A 23,742-nucleotide genomic window follows, 5' to 3' on the forward strand; every position below is an offset into this window, starting at 1 on the left:
TTATATTCTAAGTGCCCTTCATTTTGGAACATTTTTGGTAAATGGGCTGAGTGCTGAGACTGCCCCTTCTCTTTCTGACAGACCTGCCTGCTACCTGTAACTGACAGGAATCAGAGGCTGGGCTTTCTTGGTAGCTGGTCTCTGCCCCAGGAATCTTCTCCCACCTGAAATGTTTCTGAGACTGAACCCAGCCAGATGCAGAATGCATTGCAAGACACACTTTGTTCTGGCTATCCATTAATTACTGACTTTTTTAAAATCCTGGAAACTTGGCCTACCATCTAGATTTACCCCTTCTCAGCACTTTTAAATTAAAGGGCTTGCTATGCATTTGCTCTCTGTTTTAATTGGAAACGGTTAGTATTAACCAATCATGTAAAACGCACCTCAGTGAGGGTAGCTGTCCTATGAATCAGTAACAACAATAAAAAAATGTAAGCAAAATATTTGCAAGTAGACTTTAAAATTAAATTTCATTCACTTTTACATTAGAATGCAAATTAGGCCCTTTTATTTTATTTGAAAATGTAAGTAGCACAAATATTAAAGTGGGGCAGGGAGAAGCTTTTTACTGTTGTGATTTTCTCATTGAAGAATGTGAGCTGTCTTGTTTAAAAGGCGTCTCCTCTATGACAGAAGTGTGCTCACTGCATAACACAAACTACTTTGGTCATATTTTTTTCCTTTACCTAATGAGTATTTTTTATTTCAGACAATCCTGCTCAAAACTCTACACCCCCAAGAAACAGTTTAAACTTATTTGATGAGATCCTGATTGAAGAAGGAACTGCAAAGGAAGCAACTTACAATGATGTATGTATTAATATGATTACAGCTATGTCACGTGCTAGCAGACTGCAAAAATTGTTTTTAAAACAACACTGGTGGTCAAATCATAGAAGGAAAAAAAACTTTAATATAACAAAACTATGTACTAAACAATTTTATCTTAATTTCAAAGGTTATATAAGAGAATTCGGCTCGTGTTCTAATTATGGCACTGTCTATTCTCATGTTAATGCATGAAGTGTCATGATGAGATTATACCCTTTGGCATTTCAGTCCTCCTCCCAATTATATTATGAAAAAACTCTTGTACAGATTATGGAGAAACGGTCTGTATACTTAAGGGTTTGATTGGGCTTCTCAGAAAACTAATCTTGAAACTGCAAAACTTAAACTACTTTACCTTAAACCTCTGAATTGTAGTTCCTGAATAAAAAAAAAAAAAATGTTTTGAAAATTTGGAGGCAGTTGGCTAAACTGTGATATAAGTATGACTGTTTGGAAAATTGCATGTTCATTTTTATAAAAGTTTCCTAACTTCTGTATGATTAAAAAAAATCTTAAATTAGAAACTCTAAAACTTCGTTTATTTTTTTTGACCTCAACAAGAACTTGTTCCTTGACTGTTTTTGGAAAGGTTGGGATTTGGCATTTTTCATTATATTTAGTTTAAAATATGAGTCCTCTGCATTACATAAAGTCCACAGAGTCCCTGATGGGGACTGGTACTTTACAAAACCAGAGAGAGCTATACTTGCTCTGCCCATACAGCTCTTAAAGGTTGTAAGAAAAGGAATGCATGCAGAGCTGCTGCTTAGCACAGTTTTTGAACTTATCAGAAGTTCCACTTCTGCAGAAGCTTGTTTGTGACTCCAGATAAGCTCATCTTCATCTCCTAGTGGCTTGGCTCCCTAGCTTACTACTATTGTACATATATGCACATGTAAGTTTACTCTGCTCATGTGAAAAGTACCTTTTTTTTTACACCCAAACTGGGGAAGTTATTTTATACACTCATATAAATAGGCTAACATGATTTTTTTTTTTTTAATCTGACAGCTTTTTAGACAAGTTTAATATTTTAAAATGAGAATGATATTGGGAAGAAATGTCATTTGTAAGCTATGTCCTTAACTAAAGAACAGTTTCCAGATACAAATCTTAGAACCATTAACTTAACCAACTTTTGCAAAATAGTCATCCTCTATAAAATGAAAACTCCTTTATTTTACAGTTGAAGGCAGAGTATGGAAAATGCCAGCAGCAGATTAAAGAGTTGATGAAGAATTTTAAGGAAATACAGGCACAGGTACTGTGTGCTAAAGGGTATCTTTAAAACTTTTATCAACAAGAATTCTTGCTAATAAGGCATCTGAAGTATATTGCTTTAAGAGATAACACAACTAATTAAACATCATATCTTTCTGGTAGGTATCTACTGCAAGAACTTTCCCAGGAATCTTTAAAGCAAAAGACAGTCACCTGTTGCGCCTCTGTAGGATATATTCATGTCAAAATGTGACAGTGCCTTTAGTATATTACTGGATAAATAAACTTGTGTTTCTAAAATTACATACAATAATGTAAGCTAGCCTGTTAGGAACCCTAACTCTATACTTTTTAAAAAAATAAAAAGAGAGAGAGAGCTGGATGGCTGCTTCTGGAAAGATGTTCAATTCTTTTGTTGATATTGTCTATTTAATGTGTCAGGGTCTCCACAGCCCTTCAGAGTAGTTAATCCTGAAGATTAGAGAGTTGAAAGCAAAAAATAAAGATCTGATGCTGAACCACCTTCAACTCCCACTGATGGCAGTGAGAGCTGAAAATGCTCAATGCCTCAGAATTTGTTCCTACATAATTGTATTTTGTCATGCTTTACTGAGAACAATCTGATGCCCACTATCAACCCCAGTAGGCCCTGCTGTAGACTCCTGGCAACATTAGAGAATTGTAGAGCTTCCAAGCTAAATTGTACACTTGACACAATGACAGCGAGAGCAACAAATAGTAGAGGGCCTGGAGCAAGGAAGGATGTGAATTACATCAGTACAATTCTATGGGCACTCAGTATAAAACATGGTTACATCTTGGTGATTATATTTTTTTTAATATATCAAAAACACAAGGAACATAAGTAAGAGTGAAGGCTTCTGACTCATGTAGAGACCATTCATTCACTGCCTTTTACATAACTATTGCCATACATTTTTGTAGTCTGATTTAATAGGAATGTCTGTTTTTCTAATTGCTATCCTATGTGTCTAAGGATGTTTTAATGCCTGTGTGAGGGTAAATATTTGAAGCTAATTTTCCATGCATTTTTTTAAATAGAACTCCATTCTACAAAATGAAAATCAGGCACTTAAAAAGAATATTTCAGCACTTATCAAAACTGCTAGAGTGGAAATTAATCGCAAAGATGAGGAAATCAGTAACCTCCACCAAAGGTACAAGTAGACAAGTCTAATTTATTATTTACTTTTTGTTTGAACGTAGATGTATAGCCTTCTATTAAACTTTTTATGCATTTTAAGTGTAAATGAACACATGAAAAATCGCTGTTTAGTAAATGGTTGTCTATAGCTAATCTTAGTACATTTTTTTTTTTTCTTTTTTTTGTCAGAAGTGCTGATTTGAACTCTCTAGGTTCTACCCAGGAATCATTGAATTTCTTACGGCCTGATCATATGCTTAACGTTATCTTTGGGTCAGATTTGAACTGGGAATTTTAATCGTCCCATTGTATGTGTTTCAGTATAGACCAGTGTAGACAATCAGATGCCCATTATCAACCCCAGTAGGCAACCTTTTTACACACAAGATCACTTCTTGAATTCAAGATCAACCCAGGATCTACCCTGCCCCTTCCCTGAGGCCCCACTCTGCTCACTCCATTTCCCCCCTCCCTTGTCGCTCACTCTCCCCCACCCTCACTCATTTTCACCGGGCTGGGGCTGAGGGTTTGGCGTGTGGAGGGGGCTCAAGGGCTGAGCCTGGGGTAGGGGATTGTGGTGCAAGCTCTGGGAGGGAGTTTGGGTGCAGTGGACATATGGTCACACTGTACCTGATCTTATAGAATCCACTGGATGTTTTATGAATTTTACTTATTAGTGTAATTTGTGGTTTATAGATCCAAAATCCTTTAGGGATTATCACAAATCAGTATAACATTCTCAACTATGGGGTGTGCATTGGCTGAGTCTGGGGCAAGGGGTTGGGCTGCAGGAGTGAGGGGTGCAAGCTCTGTGAGGGAGTTTGGTGCTCCCGGCTGGGGCAGAGTGTTGGGGTGCGGGAAAGGATGAGGGGTGCGGCCTCTGAGAGGGAGTTTGGAGCAGGAGGGGGCTCCAAGCTGGGGCAGGGGGAGTGCGGTGCAGGAGGGGGTGCGAGATGCAGGCTCTGGCCGGGAGACGCTTACCACAGGCAGCTCCCAGCCCGCGGTGCAGCACAGCTCAGGCAGGCTGCCTGACTGCCACAGCCCCATGCCATTCCTGGAAGTGGCTTCCTGATGGCATGTCTCTGTGACCCCTGGCGGGAGGGGGCGCAGCGGGTCTCCACACACTGCCCATGCCCACAAGCGCCATCCCCGCAGCTCCCATTGGCTGATTCCTGGTTGGGGAGCCCTGCTGCACTGCCAGACTTTTAGCGGCCTGGAGATCGCAATCAACTGGCAGAGGCTCCAGGATCGACCAGTCAATCACGATTGACAGGTTGGTGACCACTGGTGTAGACTATCTCATCCATATTTTTGTTCCAGAGCTAGTCTACTCTAAAGGTCTCAAATTGATAAACCCAATAGATTTTTTTGAATACTTCTTGCTGGCCTTTCTAGTCAGATGTTGAAGAGCTCTACCTCCACTGTTAGTTATGAGTGGGCTGTCTATATTAGCAACTTGTCATACTCTGGCTGTCCTAGACCAGGGAGTTCAAAGCACAAGTGTGTAGACTAGAAAAGAGTTTACTGTCTGGTTCCTAGACTCTGAGGCTAAGCATAGGACTGGGATTCCGGAAAGCTAGGTTAAACTCCCAGCTCTGTCACTTACTACCTCTATGACCTCAGGCAAGTCCCTTGGTTTATTTGTACCTCAGCTTATCCATTGGTAAAATGGAAATAAAAATTTCCCTACCTTAATAAAGGGTATTGTGAGGATAAAACCATTGTTTGTGAGATAATCAGATGTTGCAGTGCTGGAGGTTATTAGCACCTAAATTGTCTGAAATTCTTTTAGAGATGGTTATCAGAAGTGCTGTGACTGAGATCAAAAAATGTTTTTGTCTTTATTCATAGTTGTCATGAGGTATTGTCCACATGAATGTATTTGAATAGTATACAGTCTGATAAACACACATTGCCTTGTTCTATTAGTTCTTTCAATTGATGGCTGTGACAAGCTAGCTGTTTGCTTCACAACCTTGAGTTCAGCATTCTAGATCTCAAAACTATTGTTTTCTTTCAAAATCTTTATTTTGAAAAACATTTTCAAACTATACTTCTGTAAGTCCCCAAAAGATAATGAAGCAATTATTAGCTACTTCAGAGGTGTCCATCATGCACTCTAGGCTACTAATCAGGTCATAACACACTGTCATCCCCATTTATCTGTCATCCCATTAAGACATGTTGTAGGAAATGACTGGTCAAGGGCTGATTTAGTCAGTGTTATGGGCATTCTTATGGCAATCCTGACCAGATAAATTTTGGGCATATATTTCATGACAGACTTCATCATTGTGACTGAAATCTCTCTCTCTTTATAAGGAAAAGATGCCTTGTTTTGAGGCTTTGAGAAAGCTACAAAATGTTATATTCTTAGATACCGTGATGATGGGTACAGTACAAGAACCTGAATAGAATACAATATACTGGAACTCAAACAATGAAACAGTCTTTTATGTCCAAAAACTTATCTATAGTAATGGCAAATTTTGTGAAAAAGTAAACATCTCTGGGTCTTAAGAGACAAATCTGTAGAAAAATCAGTATTTCAGTTTTGATGCTTTAATGCCACACAGTGGCCTAGTGATAAAGAAGAATTGGCACATTGTGACAATATACAGATTGTTAATCTGCTTAAGCCACTTTACATAGATGTTGAGTGAGAGGGAAATAAAGGGGTTATTAAAAAAAATACTTGGATACCATCAAGTTCACAGCAAATGTAAGTACCCATATGCTTTTAACTGTCAGGCTACATGCCTTTCAGGGTCTGTTGTTCTAGATGGAAATACTGTTCTCCTTGTATTGTTGCACTATGATGTCAGAACATAGGTTTTTCCAAAATTAGCATAATCAAAACAAGCTCATACATGTATTCAACGAAGCCCAGAGGATTTGATGCAAATGCTGGTGAATGGCCCCAGTGTAGATACTTTCTAGCCAGATCAGGCTACTCCCTATTAGTGTGAAAGAGGACCAGGATTAAAACATCTTGGTAGACGCAGTCACAGTGAACACTTAACAGTAGCAAGCTGAACTGATAAAGGTGAACTATTCTGTCTGATCAGATCTAGATTTCAAACCTAATTAACATAATACCTAAATAATACTAAGGATTAGAATTTTTACTTACTTTAAAATGAGTTATTTCATAATCTCCAATGTGACTTAGTCTCAGCCTAATAAGGACAGTAGGTTTTTTTAGTGTGTATTAAATTAAGGGCAAAATAAAACATTAGCACTAAATGAAAATCAGGCATATGAAAAAAGGCTTGTTTTGAACACTCATTTTTATTCCAAGTACAGGGAAATACTTTAGGCAATCACAGCAGCAACAAAATTTTATTGACTGGAAAGCATAAGACCAAAAATAGGGACAACCATGTTTTTTCATCCATAGGCAAATTCCATTTTTTGGCTGCTAAATAGTCAGCAAATAACGTTTCTCTGCTTGGAACTGACATGAGATTGTCCTTTTTTTTGCCCTGTAGTTCCTTACACATTTGTTCTTAGTTTTGAAGGTACACTTGGATTCAGTTTAGAAGTTGTAGGTATCAGAGCTATCTCATCCCTTACTCTGAAAACACCTACAAGTATGACTTCTATATGTTATCACTATGCTCTTATTTTGTTTCCTGGATTATGGACTGGCATTCATTTAGAATTAGTCATGAGAGTGTAAGAAACATGGCGTTGTTTTTAAGCAGGCCCTTTATGTGGAGTGCCATATGCTGGACCTGGCACAAAAGTGAGTCTTTTCTGTTCTAGCTAGGTAGTTTTTGCATGCCCCTCACTATTTGCATAGGCTGTGCTTCTCCTCACCCCCCTGCCCTGTGATGACCTTGCAGCTGTTGCACATGGCCTTGATGAGGCTTGATTATCATAATTTACTTGTTTTCTTTTGTGTGCAGCAAGTTCAACACAATAGATTATTTGCTTATTTGTTTGATCATATTACACCTATTCTTACTGCCTGTCTACATACTGGCAGGTTTGCTGTCTGAGTTAGCGTGGTTGATTTTTATGACTCCTAATGGCATAAGCCCTGATTATATTTGAGACCACCTCTGAGTCTTGTGCTGATTATAGCTTTTTCACTGCTTGGCAATGAAACAGTAATTTCAAATAATAAAATTGATATGTAGAATATGCAATTCTATCTTTCTTGCCTTGTGGTTCCTTATGCATTTGTTTTTGGGATATTTCACCACAAATCTTTTTTTCAAATGAGTTGCTTTTTGAGGCCAAGTGAATTGATTGTCAGCTTTTAAAATTCTAGGTGTACTTTAAAAATGTTTTTTTTTTATTAATGTCGTAGTTTTACCCAATTCTTCCTTCAAACTGAGAAGTTAGAAAAATAAATACGAAAAACATTCACTGTAAATTGTGAAAGATCAAGCTACATAGAGCTTTAGACTGCAATTCTTACTTTATAGAATTTCACCTATAAAAGCTGCAAATTTGGAAATTTTAAGATAAATGCCTTGTATTGTAAGCTTTGCTATCCTTTAATCAGTACCACTGAACAACAGTTTAAGAAAGAACCAAGCTGTTCATAGAACTTTGGCTTTAGTTAAATTTATAAAAAAAAAAAAAAAAACACCAAGACTTAATATGATTCTTCTTTCTGTTTACAAATAGGCTATCAGAATTTCCCAGTCATCGAAATAACTACGCTAGAACGTATCTTCCAGGATCAACTAACACAAGGTGCTCCAAGATACCTAAAACAAAAGATCCTAAATTCAGAGCTTCTTCTTTAGTAAACAATACAAAGACAGATCATAGATTGAAAACTGACTGTTCCAAAGATATGCATCACAGTTGTTCATCTCACAATATGGAGGATGGAAAATCACACTCAGAAAGAAGAAACTCTCCATATTTACTCAGATATCCTCCTGAAGAGCTTTGTAATGACAGTTCTCGTATCTGTTTCCAAAACTTTGACCACTACTCCAATAAGGGTAACAGGAAGGAAAGAGAAATGAAAAATGGTGAGCAGTATAGCAGGGCTAATAACAGGTACAAAAGAGATGCGTACCAGAGCACTGGCAACAGTACAGATAGTGAACAGGGAAACACAGACTCTCATCAAAAGTTGCAAATATATTCAGAAAAATCTGGTAACAGTGAGCTGCAGCAAGAAAGTAAGAGCAAAATGCTGAAATGTAGCCCACTTGTGGAAAATAGAACAGATAGGTGCGTTTCTACCTGGGAGAAACAAACAACCATTAAGGAGAGATCACAAACAGTTGAATCTCAAGGTGATGAAAAGGTTGAAAGATCACAATACATAAACAAACAGGACCTTGAAACACATGATAAAGATGAGAGGAATTTTGAACAGAAAAACAAATCAACTGAAAAGCAACAAGAACAACCAAGAAGGTCTTGCCGAGTGAATAGTTCACATTCAAAGAATGAAACTGCAAGAAGCCCACACAAATCACATAAGTTCCCCATGGAAGACTGTAGAAGAGGAACAGATGGAGATTGCAAGAGAGATGGGGGAGCAAATGATCATAATTCCCGAGAGGCAAGATCTTCACCTTCCACTTCCAGCAACAGAGAGCACAAATATACACGCTCCAGGGAAAGTAGCAGCAGATATGAATGGGAAACTATATATTCAAAATCAGAGAGACACAGAACTGAAGAAAAAAGGAAAAGAGAGAGAGAAAACAAGGAAGAAAGTAGGCATCCTAGAAATGAAAGAAAAGTAACAAAAGAAATTGCACACCAGACTGCAAAAGAATCCAAGAATACAGATGCTACAAAAAATGAGAGAAACAAATCATCTAAACCAGAAGAAACACCCAGAGTAGCAGATGGTTTAAAAGAGCACAAAGCTGGAAAGGCTAAAGATGATAAAAATGGAACAAAAAAGAAAGATCTAAAACTAAGCTTTATGGAAAAGCTAAATTTAACTCTTTCTCCTGCTAAAACACAGCCTCTCTGTCAAAATAATGGAATTGAAACAGATTCCAAAAAAGGCACTAGTGAAGATAGTACAGAGATCACAGGGCATACAGAAATGTTAACACCTGCCCAACCTATTGGTATTGGTTCAGTGGAGCAAACCAAGGTTTCAGTTCAAACAGACTTGGAACCAAAGACACCTGTTTCTGAGATCAGAAGCAAAAGTGAAAATGAAGCTTTGGCAGAAACTCTAGACCTACTGCTGCCTGAAGCTTTGACAGAAACAGTGGATGCACTGCAACCTGAACTGAATAATGATAACACCGTGTCCCTTCCTGAGGCTGGACTAGAGATGGAAGAGGCAGACACAACACGCACAGTTTCTGAGTTAGCAAGCCCTATGAATCCTGAAGCTCGGAACATTGATTATGATGACTTGGAGACCATTAGTTCTGATGATTTTGAGTCCCATAGTGTCACAGATGATATTAGACAAATGAAGTCAGACTCATTAATGCAAGTGGTAGATACCAATGATGGTGCGTCAGGAGAAAGTTTTCAGTATCCTGCCAAGGAAAACAGTGTTTCGAAAACTGTACCTTACAAGGAGGGCGTGACTACATCTGAGCCAACTGACAAGGATATATCAGCTGATGGAGGCATACCAGTAGTTGATCAAAACACTTGTAATTTGGAGCAAAACTTGCCAGAATCAGAAATCAGTATAGTAACATCTTCTCGTAGTGATAAAATAGATCCTAGGACTAAAGCAAGAGAAACTAACCCAGTTCCTGCTGATGATGACAATTCAATATTAAGCATTGATCTCAATCACTTGAGGTACATTCCAAAGGTTATCAGCCCACTGAATAGTCCAATGCGACCCTTGGCTAAAGCACTTAGGATGGAGAGTCCTTGCAAAGGACTTGTGAAGAGTTATAACAAAGGTATTCATTTATATTTTATCCTAGTTTTGTTTTCGATTTTAGATATCTGTCCAAAATATGCATTAGTGCAGGGGTGGCCAACCTGTGGCTCTTGAAGTTAATATGCGGCTTCTTGTATAGGCAGTAACTCCTGGGCTGGAGCTATAGGCACCAACTTTCCAGTGTGTCAGGGGGTGCTCACTGCTCAACCCCTGGCTCTGCCCCCACTCCATCCCCTCCTGAGCCTGCCATGCCCTTGCTCCTCCCCCCTTTTCCCAGAGCCTCCTGCCTGACAGGAAACAGCTGATTGAGGGGGAAGGGGAAGGTGCTGACCTGTGGGGCTGCCTGTGGGTGAGTGGTGGGGGAGCTTAAGGGGGGCTACTGATGTATTACTGTGGCTCTTTGGCAATGTACATTGGTAAATTCTCAGGCTCAGGTTAGCCACCCCTGCATTAGTGGGAAGTAAAGATGATTGTCTCTTGGAGATTTTTAAACCCAGAGAATGGCTTTGTCTATGCCATTGCTTTGTCTTTCATATTCCCCTTTGTATGCTCACTTTATAGTGGGCAATTGGACTTGTGTTTATGATTTACACATAGTACATTCGAGTTAGAGTAAAGGAATTTGTATTAACCTTATGCAAAATAAACACACAGCCATTAAAAGGATGGACAGACCAATGAAGGGATCTCATGTAAGCATCTTTTGTTAGAGTTTATACATTCCATTAAAATTGTTTCATGAAAATTCATTTTCTACAATCCATTGACAATCATAACTTTGATCCATAACGAATGCATAAACTCTTCCAACATATACAGCAATAATTGTATTTGTTGGCTTCTATATACCTGTTTTTCAAAAGGATTTAAACCCTATCTTACATAGAAAAATTGATAGTAACCCAAACTATTGAGACCTCCAAAATATTTTGCACTTCTGTGGCAAAGGATCTCTCAGTGCTCTACAAACATTAGTGAATTAAGCTTTCCAACATCCAAGTAGAGTAGAAAGTAGAAGTAGCTAGGTCTGATTGAAAGTTTTCCATCAACATTATCAACAGAAGATTGGGGTTTTGTTTAAATGAATTGTTTTGCAAAAAGTGTTTGGTTTTCTGTGGAAAACTTAGATTGTTGAAATACACAATGCTCACAAAAAAAAATTTAATGAAAAATTATTATGAAATGTTGCTGCAGTGTCTCATGGGAGTTGCAGTTCTGGTGCCTCATGCTCCTGTTCTCTTTTATGAGCTAGGATCTGCAGCTAGACTTTATCTCCCATGATGCACCTTGGCTTCTCTCCAAGAAAGGAGACTGGTGCATTATGGGAGATGTACTCCCATTCTCTACAGACTGACCTTTCTGGTAGGACAAGGCACCACAGCGGCATTTCAGAATTGCAGTATTTCAGCAGAAAACCAAAATATTAAAATTCTTGATTAAAATTTTCCATTGGGGTGGGGGAATATACACACACTTTCTGATCACCTCTAGTGATATCCCTAGTTACAAATGGGAGACTGGAATCAAAGGGGGCAAATTTTTAAAGGTACTGAGGGGCCTAAAGAGGCAGGTCAATGCCTAATGCCAGTGATTGCAATGGAAGTCAGGTGCCTAGATGCTTTTGAAAACCCCACTAGATGTAGATCTCCTCTTTAGGTGCCTAAATACCTTAAAAAAACTGGCCCTAAATGACTTGTCTGTGGGAAAGATGGGAATTGGAGCTGAATCTCAAATTCCAGGGGTGTGCATTAGCCACCAGACTATTCTTCCCCTCAGTTAAATGAATTTGAATGTCTAAATATGTTTTACAAATATGAGATAGTCAGGATGAAAGTAGCAGAAAATTTCACACACAAATAATCATTAGTGTACGATAAATTGACAGAAGAGCTGTCCTATCAAGTACACAGGAGATACAATAACATGAGAAGTTAGGGAAAAGTCAGTAACCCTGTTTCTGAATTTCCTGACTCCTGTGAAGTTAAATCTCAACTTTCACTTTCCATTACTATAATGGGGATTTAATGGAACTTTTAGTGTACTCACTGAGGAGAAATGGGAGAGGGTGAAGAGTTTAAATCCTTTTTCACATACTTTACTACACTTGTATAATCATTACTTTCTGAAAAACTCAGTGTACTGGTGGAACTCTGTCTATCACACTTGACCAGCAATTCTTAAATCTTTTCATCTGAACAGCCATTCATAAATTTGCAAACGTGATATTTAACATAACAGCAAATATAGCTGATACTAATTGATAAGAAAATAGAAATAGGGGACCTGAGGAGATTAGACCCCAAGTAGATAAATGCCAAATGAAGGATTATCATTTTACAGCACATCCCTAGATTCGTTTATTTAAAAAAAAAAAAGTATTCATCTGGTCCAGGACTTGAGCTGCCATATTTCAAACTATATATATTAGTACAGGGGTGGGAAAACTTTTTTTGGCCCGAGGGCCACATTGGGGTTGCAAAACTGTACAGAGGGCCGGGTAGGGAAGGCTGTGCCTCCCCAAACAGCCTGACCCCTGCCCCCTGACAGGCCCCCCCGGGACTCCCACTCCCAACCCTCCCTGTTCCCTGTCCCCTGACTGCCCCCCCAACCTCCACCCCATCCAACCACTCTCTGCTCCCTGACTGCCCCCCAGGACCTCCCACCCCTTACCATGCTGCTTAGAACAGCAGGAGCACGCCGCCAGGCCAGAGCCAGCTGCGCTCCCCGGAAGGAGCGGTGGGCCAAAGCACCGCCCGTGTGGCGGCATCACTAAGAGGGAGGGCTGTGGGCAAGCCTCCCCAGCTGGGAGCTCAGGGGCTAGTCAGAACAGTCCCACGGGCCGTAGTTTGCCCACCTCTGTACTAGTACCTTTCCCAGACCTGAAGAAGAGCTCTGTGTAAACTCGTCTCTTTCACCAACAAAAGTTGGTCAAATAAAAGATGTTACAGTACCCCATCAACCATGTTTTTCTAATATCAAAGGACCAGCACGTTTATAGCAACACTGCACATACCTCAAAGTAGTAATTTTTATCTTTAAGTTAGACTCTAATAGGAATAGCCATTTCATCTGTTTTTGACAGGCAAGAAGTTATAGTCTCCCTTAGTCCTGAAATTCAGTACTCCTCTCTATTATAACTCCTGCTTAGGTGTCCCAGGATATACTTTATGCATATGCTTTAATTTATTAAAAGTTTGGTTAGGTAGAAAGTTCAGGAGTTTTTGCATAAAGAAAGCTGAAGAACATTGTTTAATAACCATAAAAGTTGCAAAACTTGTAGAAGGTAATTAAATGTTATGTAACAGTCAAATATTTTTGTCTCCATTCCTTTCCAAAAATCATTAATGGAATAACAGCTTTACTGCTCTGGAAGCTATACAAAATGAATGTCCAAGAACACTGACTTCAAAGAGGTGGCCACAGGAGAATGCTTGTTTGTGGAAAGCAATTATTTTGAATTCATATTTTCCTCTTGTTTTTGACATGAAACGTTGAGATGTCAGTGAGAAAAAGGATATCTAATACCTATGTAATTAAAAATATAAAAGAATTTAATAAATATGGGTGCCCAACAAACAAACCCAAACAGCTACAAATCTTAATCAAATAGTATTTACCACTTAATTACACATGTAGATTTTTTTTTTTATAATGGGGAGCCAAAATCTGTCTCTAGTAGCTTGATATTGCACTAACCCTAACCAGATGCCTTTTAAAAAAAAAAAAAACCTCCCTATGGATTGGTTTTACAATAAGGTATTAAAAATGAAAGATCAAACAATTGGTAAACTTGATTGTGAGGGGAAAAATAAGCAATTTTTGAGAAAGCAGTATTAAAAAAAAAAATCCTGACCTTTCCCCTTGTCTCCAACATTTCTGTAATTCAAACAGCTAACGTAAATGCTTGTTTATCAAAAATTAATAGGAGGAACAGTCTCTTATGCTGTAGCATTTGTTTTAACCTCTGGTCTAATCTTTATTTTAAAGTTATCAGCAACAAATTAACTTATTGTGTCTATAGTGCCTAGTGTGATGGGGCCCAACCCTTACTTAGTAGATTCATAGATTTTTTTTTTTTTTTTTTTTAAAGGACTGAAGGGACAATTACATCCCTGATGCAGAGAAATGAATGCCAGAATAAATAAGTGATTTATGTTACATATTTTGACCTTATTAAGAAACCAGTAAAGGAAAACCAGAATTCATGCGTAAATCTTGTTACACTTCGTGGTTTCATAGTTGGACTCTAAAGACACGGCCTTGCACAATATTAGCATAACAAATAACTTCTTTATTTGTGTAAAGAGTAAAATAGTGAAAATTTTCAAGCATTTTATTTTTCTTCAACCAAAAAATTTTCAGTGCATATCATAATATTTTCACCAAACAAAGCTTGCATAATCCATATTTCTTTATAACCTTAAGACTGAAAAAATCCCACTGACATCAATGGGAGCAGAATGAGGTACTTATTTTTTATCTTTAATCTGCTTTCTCAATGTTGTTCATAGCTGCAGAGTTTAAGATCAAATATACTGAGTAGAAGCTGACAATTCTAAGCTGACAATTCTAAACAGTTAAGCAGCCAGTTCTAATAAAAGGTAAACCATTGAGTCTTCTGGGTTTTTCCTAAAATGTTTGCTGTGTGGAATTTGTGTGTTATAGATGCTTAACAAACTATTCTCTCTTTATAGATTTAACTCCTGAAAGCACAGTTGCCTGTCCCTCAAAGACTCTGTCAAATGAAGTAAATAAAGAAAATCAAAAGCCAGTTTGCTCACCTGACAAACACTTAGAGATGGAGTCCCAGCTGAGCATATCCTCAGATGAATTGGAAGAAGGAGAAATTGTAAGTGATGATGAAAAATCCAAATCAGAAAGAAACTCTGAGAATAGTAAAATATCAAGGGGAAGAGCTTCTCCTGAAACACACAATTTGAGCAGCAGTCCACATAACCAAATGAATAAAACTGCATCTTGCAATGAAGATAGTGGAAAATTAGTTTACATAAAAGTAAATGCAAACAAAAGTAGAGAAAAACATAAAACTGGAGCTACCCGATCGTCAAAGGAAAGAAAGAAAAATAAAACTGTGAGCATTGCTTGCCTTGAAAAAATAGTTCAAATTATTCTTGAACCTTCTACAGTACAAGAAATTATGCAGATGTTAAAAGCTATACGAAAACAGATAAGGAAGAATTATATGAAGTTCAAGATGCATTTCCCAGTTCAGCATTTTCACAGAATTATAGAATCAGCCATTTTGAATTTTACATCATTGATAAAGTACCTAGATTTTTCCAAGATGTCTAAATTAGGCGAGACTTTAAAACTGACTCTCTGTGAAACTATAGAATCTAAACTTAGGCATGTTAAAAAGAATGCAACAGTGGAACAACTTTTTGAACAACAGCTGTCAGATATGAAAAAACAGTTGTGGAAATTTGTGGATGAACGGCTTGATTACTTATTTGAAAAAATAAAGAGAATTTTAGTAAAACTGTGTGATTTAGTAAGCATCAAAAATGAGAGTGATGAAGGAAAGCTTGAAATTGTAACGACACAAAAACAGAAATGCACAACAGGTCATAAAAACGATGTACAGAAATCCAGGAAAAAGTCCCTAAAAGTAAAATCTCAAAAGTCTGAAGAATATGTCCTTCTTAAACCAGTGGTAAGTTATCAACCATTTAACAAGTGTCACCATGACAAAAATAAAACAGCTGCACCAAAAAATATTACAAAATGTCTAAATTCCATTGATAATACAAGGAACTCCCAAACCCAAGTGCTGCCCTCTAAGGAAAATAATTTACAAGGCACCCTAACTCCACTGAAAAGTGCAAGATACGAAAAGGAAGGGTTTCAGATGGTCAGAGATGCTCACAAGTCTGACTTTAATTATGAACTTCTCACAGAACAGCAAACTTCTAGCCTCACATTTAACCTAGTGAGTGATGCACAAATGGGTGAAATATTCAAAAGTCTGTTACAAGGCTCTGATCTTTTAGAAAAAAGCATCAGCAGCATTGATACAGATCAGTGGGAGTTCAGGACACCAGAAAAACAGATCCTGGAAAGTCAAAAATGCAGAAATAATCCTGCTTCTGTTATAGAAGAGGCAGTTCCAATAGAGTCCTGTGTGAAATCTAGACCAGTAGAGGGTATTAATTGGCCTGCAGTTTCACCTGAAAGAGCCTCATCTTTATCATCTAGACTTCAGATGCCAGTTGATCCAGATGTTTTGGATGAAAGCTGTATGTTTGAAGTTCCCTCAAGTGCAGCTTCCAGCAAAGATGATGAATGCAGTTTACAAAGGAATAAGTCATTTGTTTCTTCTATACTCCTTGAAGATCTAGCAGTTTCTTTAACTATTCCATCACCTTTGAAATCGGATGCTCATCTTAGCTTTCTGAAACCTGAAAACACATCCGGTTCAACTCCTGAAGGAGTTCTTAGTGCACATTACAGTGAAGATGCTCTTCTTGAAGAAGAGGATGCCACCGAACAAGACATTCATTTGGCTTTAGAATCTGATAACTCAAGCAGCAGATCAAGTTGTTCTTCATGGACAAGTCGGCCTATTGTTCCTGGTTTCCCTTGTGCCCCCAGCCTACCAATGCAAGCAGTAATAATGGAGAAATCCAATGATCATTTCATTGTTAAGATAAGACGTGCAGTGCCATCTACATCACCAACCCTTGATCAGACTACCCTGGCAGAGGAGTCACTGGTATCCTTAACCAAGAAAGAAAAGGAAGAAATTATATCTGCCAAAATAAGAAAAGATAATCAGGATGCTACAGGCACAACTGTTGAAGAAAATGATTCTAAGAGCAATATGAATGCCATTGATTCCACTGATGAGCTGTGTAATGTCAGTGCTAGAGAAGAACAAGCTCATGATTTGCTTGAGCCTCTTAAGGAGCCCCATAGTGCCACTGGAAAAGACAAAGCTCCTAACTTGTACAAGTCCTTTTCAGAAACATCAAACAAAAATAGCCATGGTAGTGAAAACACAAGTGAAGACTTTAAGTTGTCTCAGATGCATGAATTGAAAGTGCCTGAAAACAAAGAAATATCTAACACTTCAGTAGAAAGTCCTGTTAAAGCTGAAGTTGCTTTTCCTTCTGAGTGCAGTGTTGATGCATATATAGATTTGACAGAAGATATTGTCAATGAAAGTGAAGTAGATTTATGTAATCTTGCAGTGGAATCTACTTTAAAAGTTACAGAACAGGAAATTCATACAGGAAACTTAGATAAAGGTGATACAAAGGAAGAACCATTGGAGTGCAGTGTCAATGCATATATCGATTTAACAGAAGAGCTTTCCAGTGAGATTAAAGCAGATGAGTGCAACTCTAAAACAAAATCCACTTTAAATATTGATTTGGGATGCCAAACAAGTCTTGATAAAACTAGCAAAAAGAGAAAAAAGGAGTCTGTAACAGACAATTCCAAGTCAAAAAAACCAAAAAAGGAAACTGAATCAGCTAGTGAAAGAAATGATAAAAGTAATAAGTCTGAGGAGAAAGGTTTAGCTCCCAAAAGATCTTCCGGTAAGAGGACTGAATTGACCGAGAATAAAGATCTTTCAACTTCCTCCACATCGCCACGTAGTCTATATGCCAAAAACATCATTAAAAAGAAAGGAGAAGTAGTTGTTTCTTGGACCAGGTAAGAGTATTGACAGTATAATATTTTGGTGGGGGATGGGGTCAGGGGACATGTTTGAAGTATGGGGTTAAAAATGAATTTAGTTGGTGACTGAAATTCCATATTTCTACAGAATAAATACAGTAATGGCCACAGCAGTGCAAGCCTCCCCATTTGCTGCTATAAGTTGAGCTTCCCTCAGCCTTGTTCAGAAAAGACCACCTAGATTGTGAGAGTGATCTAATCTCCGTATTCATTTAGTTCTTGATCTCTCTTCTGGGGGTGCCACTTAATGGCGCTAGTGGTTGTGTGGGTGGTTGTTTTTTTTTAACCATACATCTGTTCAGTGGAAACAGGTCTGAGACACTAACTCATTTCACAATCCACTGAACAGCTATTGGAAGATAGTGGTTTTTCAGTCACTTTATGTGGGTTGGAGTCAGACAGGTGTGCTAACGGAGAAAGGTTTCAGATCTCATAATTTCTGATTGATCTAGCCTCCCAGCAGTGATTTTTCTTTTTTTAAAAGGTTTGGAATTACAGATGAAATTCACTGTTGATAAATGCAAAGTAAGACATATTAGAAACCACAATCCCAACTATACATAAAAATGATGGGGTCTAAATTAGCTGTTACCACTCAAGAAAGAGATCTTGGAGCCATTATGGATAGTTCTCTGAAAATATCCTATCAATGTGTAGCAGCAGTCAAAAAAGCTAACAGTGTTAAGAACCATTTGGAAAGGGATAGATAATGCCTCTATATAAATCCATGGTATGCATACACCTTGAATATGGCGTGCAGTTTTGGTCACCACATCTCAAAAAAGATATAGTAGAAATGAAAAAGGTACAGTGAAGTGCAACAAAAATGATTAAGGGTGTGGAACAGCTTCCATATGAGGAGAGATTAAAAACACCAGGGTTGTTCATCTTGGAAAGGAAACAACGATATGATGATCTATAAAATCAGGAATGGTGTGAAGAAAGTGAATAAGAGTGTTATTTACTCCTCATAACAGGAGGTCAGCCAATGAAATTAATAGGCAGCAAGCTTAAAACAAACAAAAGGAAATACTATTTCACACAACACACACACAATCTATGGAACTTGTTGCCAGGGGATATTGTTAAGGCCAAAGGTATTACTTGGTTCAAAATAGAATTAGATATGTTCATGAAGGATAGGTCCATCAATGGCTATTAACCAGGATGGTCAGGGAGGCAACCTGGTGTTCTGAACATCTGACTGCCAGATGCTGGAACTGGACAGCAGGAGATGGCTCACTTGATAATTGTCCTGTTCTCTTTGTTCCCTCTGAAGCATCTCAGAGAGACAAGTTAGGTCAGGTAATATCTTTTATTATGGGACCAACTTCTGTTGTTGAGAGTGACAAGCTTTTGAGCCACACAGAGCTCTTCTTCAGGTCTGGGTTTGTGCGGCTTAAAATTTTCTCTCACCAACAGAGGTTGATCCAAAAAAGAGGGAACCCACCTTCCATCTCTGATATCTGGGTATTGACACAGATGCAACTGCACTGCATACAACTTTGAAGCATCTGACAGTGGCCACTGTCAAAAGACAGTATACTGGAATAGATGGACCATTGGTCTGACCCAATATTGCCCTTTTTATGTTCTTGTATAACAGTCCTAAATTTTTAACATGAAACCTTTTGACCTAACCATATGTTGTTTTATTTTGAAGTTCTCATTGATTTCTTCAGAAAGTTAATTGTTCCTACAAGAGTGTGATTTTTAAAATCTAATACATCATAACTGTTGCTAGAAACAAGCAAATCAGTTCAGATGTTGAGAGTGCGCTACAATTTCTGACTTATGAAATCTGTTCTAATTCAAATGCCTGAAGCTTTCTCCTCCTGCTGAACTACCTCCTAGAGGATAACGAAGAGTTCATTTTAAATAGCTAGTCATCACAAGTTTAATTTTATATAATTTGAGCTCTTGTGGAATTTCTAAATAACATACTTTGCACTTAATGGTATATATAGCACATTTCATCCAAAGATTTCACAAACAATTGACTTCTCCTATCCACTCTGTGAAGGTGGTATATATGCCCATTTTACAGATGGCTATACTGAGGCACAAAGAGGTTATGAGCTATCCAAAGGTCACATAGTGAATCAATGGCAAATTTGGAAATAGAATCCTAACTCTTTTCTGCTTTGATCACTAAACTTCTGTGTAGATAATAGGAGTGTGGAGAAATGAAATAACTCAAGAGTAGCGTGTTTGTTGATTCAAAACTTCAAAATGTAGGATCTCTGAGTTTTACACAAATGGTAGAACACTAGAGGTTAACATGGTAATACAGTGCCCTATGAAATGAGAAGACCATGGTTTTGAATGCTGTAGACCTAGGTTCTAGGTCTCTAGGCTGAGTAAACTTAATTGCCCTTTTTATTGTACAAATATAGGGGGAGAGTGAGAATCTTTTATTCCAAAAATTTAGTCTGCCTATATATCTACATTAACATGTGCTTGTATGCAACAACACTGCTGTTAGCTTTACATCAGTAAAAGGAAATGCCTGCCATCAGTTTCATATCACTGTTTAATTAAATGTTTCATAGTTTGGGAATAGTGGGGTTTTGTGTGTCAATGTAATGTTTAAAAATTAAATTAATCTTGGAATTTTTTCTTAGAAATGATGATCGAGAAATTCTATTGGAGTGTCAAAAAAATGGACCATCAGGAAAAACATTTGTTTCCATAGCTGCCAGGCTAAACAAAAGCCCAAATCAGGTATGTATATTTATTCTAGTTGAACAAGCTACTATATTGTTTCACTTCTGATTGCATAGTCCCGGAACAATATTTTTCTTCGGAGCACTTAAGGACAGAGATGTCAGGCTTCACAAATTAGGAATTATTTTTGTTCTTGCACATGTAGCTGGGGATTGGAAGAAGGGGAAATCTCTCAGACTCTCTTGGGTTTTATTATTTTGAATTGTAAGCATTCGTCTTTCGTATGTCAAGTCCTTAGGCAGGAATACTATGTTGGAAAATAAAGTAATACTGGACTTCAGCTGTTTTGAATCTCAGTAATTATGATAGAGAATGAAGATTTCAATCACTGAAAGTGTAAAGTGGAGCAGAAGACCCATTTACTGTCACATTCCTAAATCCTTTGGGTACTTTTGAAAAATCTCCCCCTAAAATTTACAAAAACAAACTAACAAGGAGTTGAGAGAGACAGTCAGATTTACATCTAGAAATTCTAATACTGGAGGATTAATCTGAACTGGTAGATGTTGAAATCCAGAGCGCTAATAATGTGTGGTATTTTGTTTTTTCTCCCCTTAGGTTTCAGAAAGATTCAAACAGTTAATGAAGTTGTTCAAAAAGTCGAAGTGCAAGTAGCTATTATGCAAGCTGCTGTTGTGGTACAGGGTTTTGCTGTTGTCAGCAATTACTGACTACTCCAAGTACACACTTATGGATACTGTGGGAAGTATCCAAGTCAGAACACCGAGTTCAATAAGCTGGTGTACTGTCATTTATTAGCCTACTCTTCTCCATATAGTTGAAATATACTTTATCTTGGCTCAAATAGCAACAAGCATTCATTCTTTCAGCCTCTCAATAGTATGTCAGCCATATGTGGGGAAAACAAAAGCCAAACAAAACCAGCAGGCTGAATGAAGGAGAAAATTCCTGTACAATGGAACAGTGTGAATTCAAAACTGCGGCGACTCAGTTGTTAGTTAAACTTGTTACATAACTGAGGAAATCTGCTCAGTCAAATGAAACTAGTGAAACCTATTAAAGGTGCTGTAAACAGACTTTGTGACAATGTGAAACATGGGTTTTATAAACCTAAATAATTGCCTGGAGTCCAACTGCTAGAAAATCTTGGGTGTGTAAAACATCAAAATACTGTTCTAGTTAGTTTTGGGGTTTTTTTCCAATGCGACTTTAAAATACAGTTCCTAATAGGAATAATCCTGAAGTCAGTTGTTCTAGTAGCTGGATCATCACATGAGAGAGCAATTCATGCAGTAGGAAAGGATCAACTAACTGTGGAATTCATGTTGGGGGAAAATTGGACATTGTGTCAAAGAGTTAAACTAGTCATTAATTCAATGACCAGTTTTTCAGATGACTGCTTACCTTCTGAGATTGACTGCTGTGGAGTATTCCTTTATTAAGGGCTATTTTGAAGATGAAAAAGTGGCTGTTCGGACTCTGTTTCAAAAAGCCTTGTCTGTTAAATGTTGAACAGCTGAATTTTTCCTTCAAAAGAAATGTTTAAGTAATACAAATTTACAAAAAGTTCATGTCATTTTGCCAAAAGTTTATCCTCTCTGAGGTGCATCTTAGAAATAGCCATTTATTTAAATAGCATCCTTCAATATGTGTAGGGTTTTGGCACTAAAATTGAATATGCATTAATCACATTAATTTAAATGGTTTAGAAACATGGACTTTTGTAATTGCCTTCTAAAAGGCAATACCATATTTATTGCCAGAGGGAAAATCCTTTTCTAAACAGCCACTGAAAGCCTACATCCATTTAATATACTTGGGCAGCATCATGTCAATGTTCAAAAGTTTCCTTGCATAAGATGTCTAAATGCATGTGTTTAACTCTTTAAAATCTTAGAAATTGTTATCTTTAAATATTAGTATACTCTTTAAAATACACGTTACCATTTTAGCATAGGTTTCTAATAAGTTTACAGATGCCTATTTAGTCACAGTCTGCTAATTATGCACTGGACAAATTTGTAATTTGAATAAGGGTTCAGGACCAGATTCTGTGGTCTTTACTCCATCAAAACATAAATTGAAATTACCTGGAGTTTTGCCTGAATAAGAATCTCACCCTGGTTTACTAACTTCAGTTTAGTGCTACAATTTAGGTTGGCTTACATTTTTCCAAAAGCCAATGAACCCTTATTATACCATCAGCATGTCATATGTTATTCCCCTGCCACATACGTCCTAAGAGGAACAGTAACAAACATATTAGAACTAGAAGCCCAATAGACTGTTGGATTATTCCTCGACAATTCTGCTGTTATGTTTTCTGTTTTGCAAATATTACCTATGGAGTCATGATTGTTATATTACCAGAAAGTATGTAACCTATGTTTTAGATAGCACCCTACACAATGTTAGAAGTAGTGAATTATTTAAACAGAGGTTGTGGCTTTGCAATTGGCAGTTTTCCATCTTGTACATCAGGGATTGGCAACGTTTGGCACGCAGCCCATCAGGGAAATCCGCTGGTGGGCCGGGATGGTTTGTTTACCTGCAGCGTCCGCTCGTTTGGCTGATCGCAGCTCCCACTGGCTGCGGTCCCCCGTTCCAGGCCAATGGGGGCTGCAGGAAGCCAAGGGATGTGCTGACCGCCGCTTCCCGCAGCCCCCAGTGGCCTGGAATGGCAAACCGCGGCCAGTGGGAGCTGTGATCAGCCAAACGTGTGGACGATGCAGGTAAACAAACCGTCCCGGCCCACCAGCGGATTTCGCTGACTGGCTGCGTGCCAAAGGTTCCTGATCCCTCTTGGCGATACTTGCTGCTAAAACTTGATTGCTTTTAATGATCAAATTCTGTCCTAAGGTACACAAGGCTGCTCCCAGTGATTTCAGTGAGTTTTTGTATGCGTATCCATATTTGGCCCTAAAAATTATTTGTGCCAATTGTTAAAACTATAAGTAAACTGATTAACAAGCCTATTCTCTGTATATTCAGTTTGCAGAGTTGCATTTGCTTGCTGTTCTGGAATAATTAGAAGTTACTGCTGTGGCATTTTTTTTTTTTTTAAATTCTCTTTATAGAACAAAATGTGTACAGTATCAAAGGCACTAAAGAAAAGCTAATGGCTTTTAGTGCTTGACCCTCCTCTTCCCCCTCACAAAAGCAAGCAATAAATATTATTATAAAGCACACTTGGCCCCTTTTTCTGTTGCTCTACATTTATAACTAAGAAAAATGATTGGTTTAGTTCTGACTTGAATTCCTTTTTTTGTAAACTATTTTT

The 23,742-nt window shown here is 37.9% G+C and overlaps 1 protein-coding gene across 2 annotated transcripts in view; it reads left to right on the plus strand.

Moving 5' to 3' along the window:
• CASP8AP2 (caspase 8 associated protein 2) overlaps window positions 1–23,516 on the plus strand; it is a 29,558-nt gene extending 6,042 nt beyond the window's left edge. For both annotated transcript variants that reach the window (XM_043510649.1, XM_038396819.2), the window contains exons 4-10: window positions 713–813; window positions 2,021–2,095; window positions 3,118–3,233; window positions 7,862–10,089; window positions 14,765–17,750; window positions 20,399–20,498; window positions 21,060–23,516. In XM_043510649.1, coding sequence (XP_043366584.1) covers window positions 713–813; window positions 2,021–2,095; window positions 3,118–3,233; window positions 7,862–10,089; window positions 14,765–17,750; window positions 20,399–20,498; window positions 21,060–21,116 — 5,663 coding nt within the window. In that variant the 3' untranslated portion in view covers window positions 21,117–23,516. The remainder of the gene's footprint in view (window positions 1–712; window positions 814–2,020; window positions 2,096–3,117; window positions 3,234–7,861; window positions 10,090–14,764; window positions 17,751–20,398; window positions 20,499–21,059) is intronic.
• The last annotated feature ends 226 nt before the right edge of the window (window positions 23,517–23,742 follow it).

The sequence above is a fragment of the Dermochelys coriacea genome, chromosome 3 (assembly GCF_009764565.3).
Source record: "Dermochelys coriacea isolate rDerCor1 chromosome 3, rDerCor1.pri.v4, whole genome shotgun sequence".
In the NCBI taxonomy this organism is placed as follows: domain Eukaryota; kingdom Metazoa; phylum Chordata; order Testudines; family Dermochelyidae; genus Dermochelys; species Dermochelys coriacea.